General features: G+C 47.6%; 1 protein-coding gene across 3 annotated transcripts in view; it reads right to left on the reverse strand.

The window, feature by feature from the left end:
- The window catches only part of TTLL8 (tubulin tyrosine ligase like 8), a 51756-nt gene that overhangs the window by 16880 nt on the left and 22155 nt on the right, over positions 1–12721 (reverse strand). For all 3 annotated transcript variants that reach the window (XM_075928024.2, XM_075928020.2, XM_089778811.1), the window contains exons 5-7: positions 5615–5682; positions 2935–3063; positions 1461–1575 (exon numbers count right to left, since the gene is read on the reverse strand). In XM_075928024.2, the coding sequence (XP_075784139.2) occupies positions 1461–1575; positions 2935–3063; positions 5615–5682 (312 nt within the window). The remainder of the gene's footprint in view (positions 1–1460; positions 1576–2934; positions 3064–5614; positions 5683–12721) is intronic.

The following is a 12721-nucleotide window of genomic DNA, read 5'->3' on the forward strand; positions in this document are numbered from 1 at the left end:
TGATAAATAACAGTCCACATAGACTTGTCAAAACTAAATCAGGTCAAACCAACCTAACAACTTTCTTTGACAGAATAACAAGCTTTGTGAATAGGGTGTGAGCAGATAGACTTCAGAAAGGCTTTTCATACTGCCTTGAATGACCTTCTCATTAAAAAAATAGGGAAATACATCCTAGATGGAGCTACTATAAATTGGGAACAAAACTACTTGGAAAACTCTTCCCAGAGAATAACTAACAGAGGCCCACAATCAAGTTGGAAGGACATATTGAATGAGGTTCTGCAAAGATCATTTCTGAGTCCATACGTATTCAATATCTTCCTCAGTGATTTAGATAATAGCATAGAGAGTTCATTTATAAAGTTTGTGAATGATGCGAAGCTGAGAGGGACTGTAAGTGATTTGGAGGACAGGATTAAGATTTCAAGTGATTTGGACAAACAGGGAAATGATCTGAAGCAAACAGGATGAAATTCAGTAAGGACAAATATGAAACACCCCACTTAGGAAGGAATCACAGGTGAAAGTAAGCCGACGTGTGCCGGTGCACTGCTCTGGCAAGAAGGAGCTGGCTGGGGTGCTCGGCTTTAAAAAATTCTACTAGAATTTAGATGATGAATCAGTTTGAACTTCATTAATAGAAGCTCAATTTAAAAAGCAACAAAAAATATTTCATTAATTCTCTTCTTTCATACAGCAGGAAGGTTTAAAAATTGCTTCCAGGAAGAACTCTTCAGCTATGCAAATTTTATGCCTTATTTGCTACAATCTGATAGAAGAATGAATAATTAGTGTACTTGAGCTTTCTGAAAAATTCAGGAAGTAAATTATGTAAACATCCTTGTGTTCCTCTTATTATCAGACAATCCTGCTATAACTGAATTAATCCCAGTGTAACTTGTAACAGTAGTTTTAGTTCATGGTGATTGTCTACACTGCTTTAATTGGCACTACAAAGGTGCTGTACACTAACTTGCTTGTGTGGACACTTTAGAAATGCACTAGAAGTTTCGTAGTGTAATCCTTTCTCAGACAATATCACATTAATGCACAATAAGGAACTTTTCATGTGAGCCAGCAAGGTCCACATTCATCAGTTGGTACATTGCACTAGCCCTTTGTTTGAAAATATGTATGAAATATCTTCAAGGACATTTCATTCATCCACAGCTCAGACAAGCTGTGAGGTTCTTTGGGACCTGAGTGCGAGTAATCTGAATGGAAAAATTTGGCTCTATATGGACTCTGATCTAACAAAACTCAAACACACGTTTTAACTTGAAGCATCTAAGTTGTTCTAATGACTTCAGTGAGAATCCTGACATGGCTAAAGTAGTGTGTGCTTAAGTGCTTTGCTGGATCCAAGCCACACTACTTAGACCCCTTTCTTTCAATATCAAGTTCTCAGTGTAGAAAAATACTCGAGACTGAACACTGAAACTACTTTGATGACTTACCTATAAAAGCATGTTTCTCATCATCCATGCAAATACCATAGCAACGGGGGAAGAAAGTATTTGGATTTGCTGGAACATACCATGGCAAATGTCTCAGATTCAAACAAAGTCCAATCTTAAAGAGAATAAAGGAACAGAGTAGATGATGTGTGAAACTGGTTTGGCATTTTCCCTGATACATTGATGGAAAGGACAGACAGTATTGTCTTGACTTCCATTAAAAAGTGTGTATTTATTCCTTTTGTTAATAAAGGGATGCAATTCCATTAACAGATGCCCATCCTGCATTGCAATTAACATTAGCAATAATCACATACCATTCTAAGGATGTAAAATTCTGTTTAATCAGTTAACTAGTTAAATATTATGTTTAACTTTGTTAACCACATATACAGACATAACCAGGCCCCAAGAAAGTTAGGACTTCAAAAATTATAGCCAGCCCTGGAAATCCACCACTCTCTATCTAGCCTCCTCTTTCTTTCCCTGCTATTGCCAAATGAACAGATCTTTGTTGGGCAGTGCAGTTGTTACCAACTAGGAGATCACTGTTAAGGTACAACACAGGTAATGGTAAATTTGACCTTGAATTCTGGAACCAGCCCAAAAAAAGACCTTAGACCTTGTTGCATGTATTCAGTTCCTGGACACACCAAAATTGGTAGGAAAAAATGGTTACTAACCTTTCCTAACTGTTGTTTTTTGAGAGGTGTTGCTCATGTCCATGCCACACTAGGCATGTGTGTGCCATATACATTGTTGCCTGAGATTTTTCCATCTGTGGTATCCATTGGGCCAGCTTTAGCACTTTCTGGAGTCATGTGCATATTCACTGGTACCACACTCTCTCACTTCCTTCTTGCCAGTAACTCCAACACAGAGATAAAAGGGTGGCTCGTGGAATGGACATGAACAATACATCTCCAAGAACAACAGTCAGGAAAGGTTAGTAACCATTTTTTCATCTTTGAGTGTTTGCTCATGTCAATTCCACGCTAGGTGACTCAAAAGTAGCACCTTCAGAGGTGGGCTCTGAGTTTATGGACATATTGACAACACCACTGCTCTGCTGCAACAAGCATTGTCTGAAGCCCATTGGATGATGACAGAGTGGAACAAACCTACAGTCCCTATCTTGTACGTAACCCGGGGACTGCCTGTAATAGATTTATTGGAACATAAGCTTTCGTAGGCAAAGACCCACGCTCCTGCCATGCTCCTGTGGTTATATATCAATAAAAATCAAATTCATTCTGCATAACCTGGGACAATTACTGTCCCATAAATATAAACTTGTTAGATTTGATTTCCTATATTAATTAATATTAGTTGATCATATTTATTCCAGAAATAAATAAAAAAACCACTAACACTCCACTTTCTATAATCTGTTCATGAAACCTAATACCAATAGTTCCCCATGTGTATCCTGGGAATAACAGCAAGGGCCAAGTGATTTTAATTATTTACTTACTTTTGTTGTAAAGGAGCCTGTTTTTGCATAATGATTCAGCATCTGATCACAATGTAGGTTATGGTAATTAATGGCATCCTTTTTTATAGTCCAAAAAAAGGATGTCTCTTCATTTCTTACCAATCGAGACTGGCGGAAAAAAACCCCTATATTATCATTCCAAGATTTAAGACCAACAAAACATTTATTAATATATTCAATATCAACTGCTCATTTTCTGTTATATTTCAAAGTTATGCTAATGATTTAATTTTGCAGGCACAGGAAGTTATGCACTGGCACAGATGTGATAACTTAGTTGGGAAAACATGTGTAATCCAGAGCCTTTTAATTCTACCTGCTCCTTAGAGCATTTCCTCTGAATAACAAATAAGAGCTTGTTGATGTGAATATGCATACATGCTCTTCTTCCTGCAGGATAGTGGAATTTTAAGGCTCCAAAACTATACATTTCTCAAAAGCATACATATGTATAAAGTTTAGAGAAACTCTTAAGTCCCAAAGAAAATAGTAAAAATTTCAATTGCTTTGGAGGCCCTCATGTAAGCGCCTCAAGCCCCATTTTTTTAATTGGGTGACTGGCTTGTGGGGTGATTTTCAAGTCTGCTCATTTGTTTGCAGGGATAGCATCCTACTATCTTGAGTATCGATATACACAAAGACACATGTGAGCTGCTGTACAGACAGCCATGCATATCTTTCAGCACTACATGATCATTGATAATGCAATAAAATCAATAGCCAAAATAACTTGGTAAACCCACTCATATGTAATATATAACCACATAACCCATAATATATGTGCTTTCTTCTGGAGTAGGATAAATTTAATGAAATGTTGGCTGTATAATTTCAGTGAGTGGTAAGTGACTAAACTAGATGGTAAATAATACCCTGGCAAGTTTAAGATTCTTTCATAAGCCTCCAGGGGCCATCTTCTACTTCAGTCAAATGAACAGTTTCCAGTTCTTTCAATGGATATGCTATAGGATTTAGTACATTCAATAAGTATTGTTGTGTGTGTGGTATATAAATACAAGTTAAATGATTAAAGGATAAATCAGTCAAACAACTTCCCTGAGTGGCATAATCAAATCTGCAGTCATCAATTACAGGCAGTCCCCGGGTTACGTACAAGATAGGGACTGTAGGTTTGTTCTTAAGTTGAATCTGTATGTAAGTCGGAACTGGCCAGTTCTGACTTACATACAGAATCAACTTAAGAACCCCAGGCGTCCCCAAGTCAGCTGCTGCTGAAACTGATCAGCAGCTGATTCCAGGAAGCCCGGGGCAGAGCAACTCTGCCTGGGGCTTCCTGTAGTCAGCGCTGGTCAGTTTCAGCAGAAGCTGACTTGGGGACGCCTGGGGCAGAGCAGCTGGGGTGCTACTGGACCAACCCAGCAGCACCCCATCTGCTCTGCCCCAGACGTCCTGATTCAGCCGCTGCTGAAACTGACCAGCAGCGGCTGAATCAGGACCTGGGGCAGAGCAGCTGGGGTGCTGCCGGGTTGGTCCAGTAGTGCCCACGGGCGCTGCAGGACCAATCGGCAGCGCCCCAGCTGCTCTGCCCCAGAGTCCAAAACAAAAGCCTGGTCTGCTGGGGGGCGGGGAGCACACTAGCTGCGCCCCCTCCCCCCAGCAGACCAGGGACACGGGGAGCAGAGCCGCAGCGGCAGCGGGGTGCCGCGCCTCTGAGGCTTTGCTCTGGCAAAGCCTCTGAGGCGCGGGACCCCCCGCGGCTGCGGCTTCAGTCAGGGTGCCTGTGGTCTGCTGGGGACCGTCCCCAGCAGACCACAGGCACCGGGACCCAAGCGGCAGCAGCGGGCGGGTTCCTGCGCTTCTGAGGCTTTGCCAGCGCAAAGCCTCAGAGGCGCGGGACCCCCCCGCGGCTGCGGCTTCAGTCCGGGTGCCTGTGGTCTGCTGGGGACCGTCCCCAGCAGACCACAGGCACCGGGTCTCATGCGGCAGCAGCGGGGGTTCCCGCGCTTCTGAGGCTTTGCTCTGGCAAAGCCTCAGAAGCGCAGGAACCCGCCCGCTGCTGCCGCTTGGGTCCCGGTGCCTGTGGTCTGCTGGGGACGGTCCCCAGCAGACCACAGGCACCGGCACCCAAGTGGCAGCAGCAGCGGTTCCCGCGCTTCCGAGGCTTTGCTCTGGCAAAGCCTCAGAAGCGCGGGAACCCGCCCGGTGCCCCTGGTCTGCTGGAGACGGTCTCCAGCAGACCAGGGGCACCGGAGCAGCTTACGAACGGGGCTTTCTCGCCCCGACTTCCGGGGCGAGAAAGCTCCGTTCGTAAGTGCGGATCCGACGTAAGTCGGATCCGCCTAAGTCGGGGACTGCCTGTAATAGACTGGCCCGATGCAATTAATTTGATGTATAATATAAAGTAATTCAGTAGGGGCTGAATGTATATTTGGTGGACACTGTGGACCAATCTGCTGGACCACAAAATACATCCCATGCTGACACTGGGACAAATTCTTCCTACTGTGAGTGCGCTTTAGCTGGCATTTCCCTCCACTATCCAACAAGCAAATTTTTGCCTTATGTAATTCCATTGAATCCTAGGAGAATTTGCTCCCCGCCCCCTCCCCTGCCATGGCTGGAGAGTAAAAGGAAGTGAATCAAATGAGACAAAGAATTGAAACTTGTACTACACATATTTCTAAAAATATAATCCTACCATTATATCATGAATGTCATCTGAACTGTCAAGGCCAGAAGCGTCTTCAAACAAGTCACATTTTTTGCCTTTAAAAAAGATCATGTAACAATAATACAATATAGATAAATATATTGTTTTAAAATCTGCAGAAGTTTTGAGCATTAAGGAGTCATCTACCGAGGGCTAGAAGTAGGCCAGACTCCCAGTCCCGGACAGATTTTGTGAGAGGAGCTATGTCTCTCATAAAAGAAACTGTATATTTATCTCCCATGATCTGTAAGCTAGGAAAATTAGCACACATAAATTGTTGTTTCTTTAATAAATGTGAATATTACTCACACAAAACCATGCTAAAGAAGCATTAAAGTTGCAAAGTTCAAACACTCAAAGTTGCTGAACCCATTGTGCATAGGCCTTATGACTTACATGAGACATAAGTCTTGACTTACATGATAACATACTATTTTTTCCACAGGATCAGGATGGATGGTGCTCACCCGGTGTACGTCTACACAGCAGGGCTAAAGCTGGAATAAACTAAGCAACTTCATCTAAGTCAACTGTGTAGCTTAAGTCGAAATAGTTTAATTCCGTTTTAGGCACTGTCTACGCAGCAGGAAGTTGAAGGAGGAACACATTTACTTCAACTTCCCTTACTCCTCGTGAAATGAGGGTTACAGGAGTCAGAGGCTATATCTAGACTGCACTGCTTTTTCGGGATACCGAAGGTTTACTGAAATAGAATCATAGAACACTAGAACTGGAAGGGACCTTGAGAGGTCATCATGGCAGGACCCAGTACAGTCTAGACCAGTAGTCTCCAACCTTTTTACACCCAAGATCACTTTTTAAATCTCAGAACAGGCGAAGATCTACCGCCCCCGTTTCCTTGAAGCCCCGCCCCCTCCTTGAAGTTCCGCCCTCTCTATTCTCCTCCTGTCCATCACTTGCTATCCCCAGCCCTTATTTACACACTCTGATAAACAGTTTATTTTTAAATTATGCGATATATAAAATTAAAATCACATGTTTCTAGTTATGAAATAAATGGTCTGTTTTTTATTCATGCTATTTAAATCTAAAATGAAGCATTTATAATTATACATTTTGTGGGGACAGAGTTCTGCGGCTGGGGGCAGGGGAGCGGGAACAGGGTGCTGGGAGGGCAGAGGACAGGGTTCTGCATCAGGGGACAGAGTGCCAGTGGGAACAGGTTTCTGCAGCTGGGGACAGGGTGCCAGTGGAGACAGAGTTCGGGGAGTGGGGATGGAATAAGGACAGAGTTCTGTGGCTGGAGACAGGGGAGTGGGGACAGAGTTCGGGGAGTGGGGACAGGCAGGGGCAGATGACCATTTTGCAGGGCCCAGGGCAGCACAATTTCATGGGGCCCCCTTTGCCATGGTCCATGCACAGGGTTTCTTGAAGCGCGGGGCCCGGGGAAGCCGCCCTGCTCACCCTGCCCTATATCCGACCCTGGGGACAGGAATGGGGACAGAGTTTTGTGGCTGGGGACAGGGGAGTGGGGACAGCGTTTGAGGAGTGGGGACAGCGTTCTGTAGATGGGGACAGCGTTCTGTAGATGGGGAGTGGGGGCTGGGGAGCACGGAGTGGGGTGCCAGTGGAGGCAGAGAGTCCCCTGCATCTGCCTCCACCCAGGATTCCCTCCAACCCCCCACGTGCGCCTCCCCCGGGGCTGACTCACCCCTCCTGTGAGGTGCAGGGAGCCGATGCTCCCTCCCGCAGTACACCCGGCAGAGCAGCTAGCGCACTTCCGGAATCGCCGGAAGTGGCACTAAGCTATTCATCCCCGGAAAGCCAACACTCCCTCCATTTTCACTTGAGGTAGATAGTGGGGCTTTTTGCGGGTGGGAGGGAAATGGGGACAGGGCAGACAGGACGCCTCGCGATCGACTGGTCAAGCCCTCGCGATCGACCAGTCGATCGCGATTGACCTGTTGGTGACCACGGGTCTGGACCATCCCTGATAGATGTCTATATAACCTGCTCTTAAATATCTCCAGAGATGGAGATTCCACAATCTTCCTAGGCAATTTATTCCAGTGTTTAACCACCCTGATACTTACAAAGTTTATCCTGATGTCCAACCTAAACCTCCCTTGCTTCAGTTTAAGCCCATTGCTTCTTGTGCTATCCTCACAGGCCAAAGTGAACAATTTTTCTCCCTCCTTCTTGTGACACCCTTTTAGATACCTGAAAACTGCTCTCATGTCCCCCCTCAGTCTTCTCTTTTCCAAACTAAACAAGCCCAAGTCTTTCAGTTTTTCTTCATAGGTCATGTTCTCTAGACCTTTAATCATTCTTGTTGCTCTTCTCTGAACCTTCTCCAAATAGCAACGCCACATCCAAAGAACATGTCCACTTTTTCGAATTTTTTTTCGAAAGAACAGATGCGCTCTTTCACCGTGCTGTAAACCTCATTCTACAAGGAATAAGGGACAGCTCTAAAGAGCACTTTCTTTTGCAATTTGGTGCCATGTAGATGTGCCAAATTTTGAAAGAGCCTCTTTCAAAAGTATATCAAAAAAAGATACGCAATTTGTGGTATCTTTTTCTGATTTAACAGTGCAGTCTAGATGTAGCCAGAGTAAGAAGTCCCCCAGCTCAGCATTATTTCAGAATAAAGAATTGTAGTATAGACATGCTCTTTGTTATTTCGGAATAACATGAGTTATTCCGAAATAACGCTGTTGTGTAGACGTACCCCAACTGAGCAGGTATTCAATATTTCCTTGTGGGCTTTTCTACAGCTAAGCACTACAACATCTGACTGCTTCACAAACATTACTTTATTTTCACAACACTCCTGTGAGATGGGAGGGGACGTATTACAGGATTTCACTTGTATACTTGGCAGTTTTTGTGGGCAGAGTTTATTACACATGTGAGGCTCTTTTTCACCCCACAAAGCTGACTGTGTGCTACCCTTCTATCTCCCTCTGTGTCAAAGACTCTCTGACACTTCCTGCAACCTCCTCCTTGATTTGGGTTCTGAACATCCCCCACTGATTCGTATTCTCATACCAGAGTTCTTCACAGATACCCTCAAAGACTCTAATGGGAGCCATCAACCAGTTATTTCATCTCCTGACAACTAGAGAGCTGCTTGAAGCTGTGGTTGTGCTAACCTGATAGTAGGGCCTCCATTTGTCTCCATTTTTTTTAATTTCTCCAGAATGAACAGGTTTCTGTCTGCTGATGCCTAGAACATTCCCTGCAACTTTGGATTAGACGTGACATTCACAAATTATCACACTTCAGACTATCAAGTTGAGTGTAAGGCTTTCACAAGTTTGGCAATTTATTCCAATTTTATCAATAGGAACTGAGGCATAGAGAAATTAAAGTCATAAGTGTCCATTAACTTTGGGTGCCCAATTTCAGACACCTAAGAACTGATGGTCTGATGGCACTTTATAGACTAACAAAACACGTAGATGGTATCATGAGCTTTCGTGGGTACAACGCACTTCTTCAGATGATCAGTTATGAGTAGGTGATATGAAAACTGGAAATAAATAGAAGGGAAGAGAAAGGAAAGAGGAAGGCGGGGGGGGGAAACAAGGCATCATTAAGTATCTGGAAAATGGGTACTTAAACCTAAGCAGATAAAGATCAAAGTCAATAGATAGATTGCTGAGACAGGAAGGATACTGCTCAGGTCCCACTGAGGAACAGGGGCCCTGACATGGGGAAACAACTTTTCTAAACCTTTGGTTAAGCTTAAGGAACAGCTTAACCAGGGGGTCTGTGAATAACAAGCTGCCCTCAGAGCCATTGTGGAAGGCTGTTAAAGCCATCCAGATGCACCCGAATCGAGGGGGTGGACAGCTCCGCCCGGCACAAACCAAACAAATAGTCCAGGACCATAGGAACAGGGGCCCGTGAGGGACAAACCTCCTTCTCCGGAGCCCAAACCGAGAAGCATTTCCACTTAGCCACGTAGGCCCGCCTGGTAGTTGGTTTTCTGCTGCCCAGGAGAACCTCCTGCACCCCCCTGCGAGCACGCCCTTTCGGCAGGCTTCAGCCATGGACAAGCCAAGCTGTCAGGTGGAGGGGCTGGACATCCAGGTGGTACAGGATACCCCCTTCCCTAGCCTCTGTGATCAGGTCCCGGGTCGGTGGCAGGCGAAGCAGCCTGTCCCTCACCATTTCCTGCAGAATGGGATACCAGAATTGCCCGAGCCAGTCTGGGGCTACCAGAATTACTCACAACCTGAACAACTTGATCCTGGTGAGCACCTGAGAAACCAGGGGGAATGTAGGGAATGCGTACAGTGTCCCCTGAGGCCACGGCGAGGTTAGGGCGTCTCCCTTCAAGCCCACACCCAAGCCCAGGAGGGAGAAGTACTGTGGGCACTTCCTGTTCCCTTCGGTAGCAAACAGATCCACCTGGGGACAGCCCCACTGATGGAAAAGTTGAGCCACCACCTCATCCTTCAGGGACCACTCATGGACTCTGAAGGACCTGCTCAGTGAGTCTGCCAGTGTATTTGCGCACCCCGGCAAGTAAGCCACTTGCAAGCAGATGTTGTGCGCTATGCAAAACTCCTAAAGGAGGGTGGGATGAGTGAGCACCTCCCTGCTTGTTTATATAAAACACCACAGCTGTGTCGTCCATCAGCACCGAGACTAGGGTCCCCAAGAGTAGGCCCAGGAAGAACTCGCAGGTTCTCCTGACCACCCTCAGCTCCCACACATTTATATGAAGTAACCTCTCCTGGGGGTCCCACAGCCCTTGCGTCTGGTGCGTGAGCAAGTGCACTCGCCAACCGTCATTAGAGGCGTCGTTAACTAACTGAGCCGACGGCAGTTCCGTGCGGAAGGGGACTCCGCACAAACCTCGCTCTCCAACGTCCACCAGTCTAGTGAGGCCACAACATCCCGGGGTACAGCCAGGATCCAGTCCCACTACACCCTGGTCTGGCTGAATGACCCCGCCAGCCACGCCTGAAGCAGTCTGAGTTTCAACCTGGCGTGCCGAACAACATATGTGCAGGCTGCCATGTGCCTGAGAAGTCTCATACATGTCCAGGTCATTGTCAATGGGGAGTGCCACAGATTGGCCACCAATGCTCTAATGGCCTGGAATCTGGATGCCGGGAGATACACCTGTCCCCCCCTGGCATTTAGGGTAGCTCCCACGAATTCTATGACCTGGGTACGAGTCAGTTTTGAATTTTCCTCGTTGATGATGAGACCGAGACCATTGAAGAAGGCTCGTGCGAGACCTATGTGGGCGATCACCTGGTCCCTTGACCAGCCCCTGATTAGCCAGACATCTAGGTAGGGGAACACCTGGACTCCCAGTCTCCTTAGGTAAGCCGCCACCACCGCCATGCATTTTGTAAAGACCCTTGGCGCAGTCGAGAGTCCAAAAGGGAGTACAGTAAACTAGAAATGGCAGTGGGAGACCACAAACTGGAGGAACCTCCTGTGGTCTGGTCGAATAGCCACATGAAAGTATGCATCCTTTAAATCGAGGGACGCATACCAATCCCTCTCCTCCAACACCGGCATGATGGAGGCTAGCATCAGCATCCTGAACCTGTCCTTTTTTATATGTCTGTTTAGGTCCCTGAGGTCCAGGATAGGCCAAAGCCCCCCTTTTGGCTTGGGGATGACTAAGTACCGGAAGTAAAACCCCCTGCCCTCCAGATAGGAAGGGACCAACTCCACAGCTCCCTTCTCCAAGAGCATGGCCACCTCCTGCTCGAGATGGGCCCCGTGCAAAGGGTCCCTGTGGAGGGGCAGGGAGGGAAAGAGGGATGGGTGGGAACACAAAAAGGAGATAGAGTACCCCCGGGAGATGACATCCAGGACCCACTTGTCCGAAGTGATGGCCAACCAGGCCCGGACAAAATGGGACAACCGGGTCCCAAAGGCAGGAGAAATTCGGTCAATATGCGATCTCTGGGTGTACCTTCAAAATGGCTGCTTAGACTGCTGCGGAAGGGGTTGGTGGCACCCCTGCCCACATCCGGATGTGGCCGATGCCACCTACAACAGGTGTTTGAGCCCGGTGTGCCCACAAAGACACAGGGCCCCGAGGCCTCCGCCTCCAATAGTCAGGGTGCTGGGCCTGGGGTAGCAGTCTGGACGCAGGCCTATTTGGGAGCTGCCTATGCTGTGGGGCAGGTGTATGGATGCCCAAGGACCTAAGCGTGGACCAGGTGTCCTTGAGGCTATGAAGGCGGGAGTCAGTGCCCTCTGCAAAGAGGGACTTCCCATTGAACGGCAGGTCCTGTATGGTGGACTGCAAGTCCATCGGGATCCCCAAGACCTGCAGCCAGGCACTGCGCCTCATTACCACCCTTGAGGCTCATGGTTCTAGCAGCCAAGTCCACAGCATCAAGGGATGCCTGCAGAGCTGTACGGGCTATGGTCCTGCCCTCCGTGGAGAGGGCCGAAAATTCCTGCCTGTCTTCCAGGGGTAGTTGGTAACGAAACCTGTCCAATGCTTGCCAGATGTTATATGCGTACCGACTGAGCATTGCCTGTTGATTGGCAATGCAGAGCTGTACCCCGCCGGTGGCATACACCTTGCACCCCATCAGGTCCATGTGCTTGGGGTCCTTCACCTTGGGAGAGGGCTCCAGCTGCCCCTCCTTCTGTGCAGCCGATTGCACCACAATCGAACCCAGCGCTGGGTGCGAGTATAGGTGCTCATGCCCCCTCTGGGGAACGTAATATCTCCTCTCCACCCCCTTAAGGGTGGGGGAGATGGAGACCGACGTTTACCAAAGGGTGTTCGTGATCTTTGCCACGGTCTTATTCAGCGGCAAAGCCAGCTTAGTTGGGGCATCCTCACTGAGGATGTCCACCATGGGGTCGGACTCTTCAGTAACCGGTTCGACATGCACCCCCAAATTGTCCACCATGCGGCGGAGCAGCTCCTGGTGAGACCTGGCATCCATAGCTGGCATGGAAGGAACCAGGTCTGCCAAGGCCTCATCAGGCGACAACGATGACGATGACTGTCGCCCCACGACCTGCTGCTCCGGTACAGCTGGAGCCGGGGGTGGCTGCTGCAACTCCGGTGGTTGTTGCAGAGGACCCGCCAGGGGCACCCCCAGGGCACCATGCCCCTGCGGATCAGTGGGGCCC

This window comes from Pelodiscus sinensis, chromosome 1 (genome assembly GCF_052426305.1).
Source record: "Pelodiscus sinensis isolate ZL-2025 chromosome 1, ASM5242630v1, whole genome shotgun sequence".
NCBI lineage: Eukaryota > Metazoa > Chordata > Testudines > Trionychidae > Pelodiscus > Pelodiscus sinensis.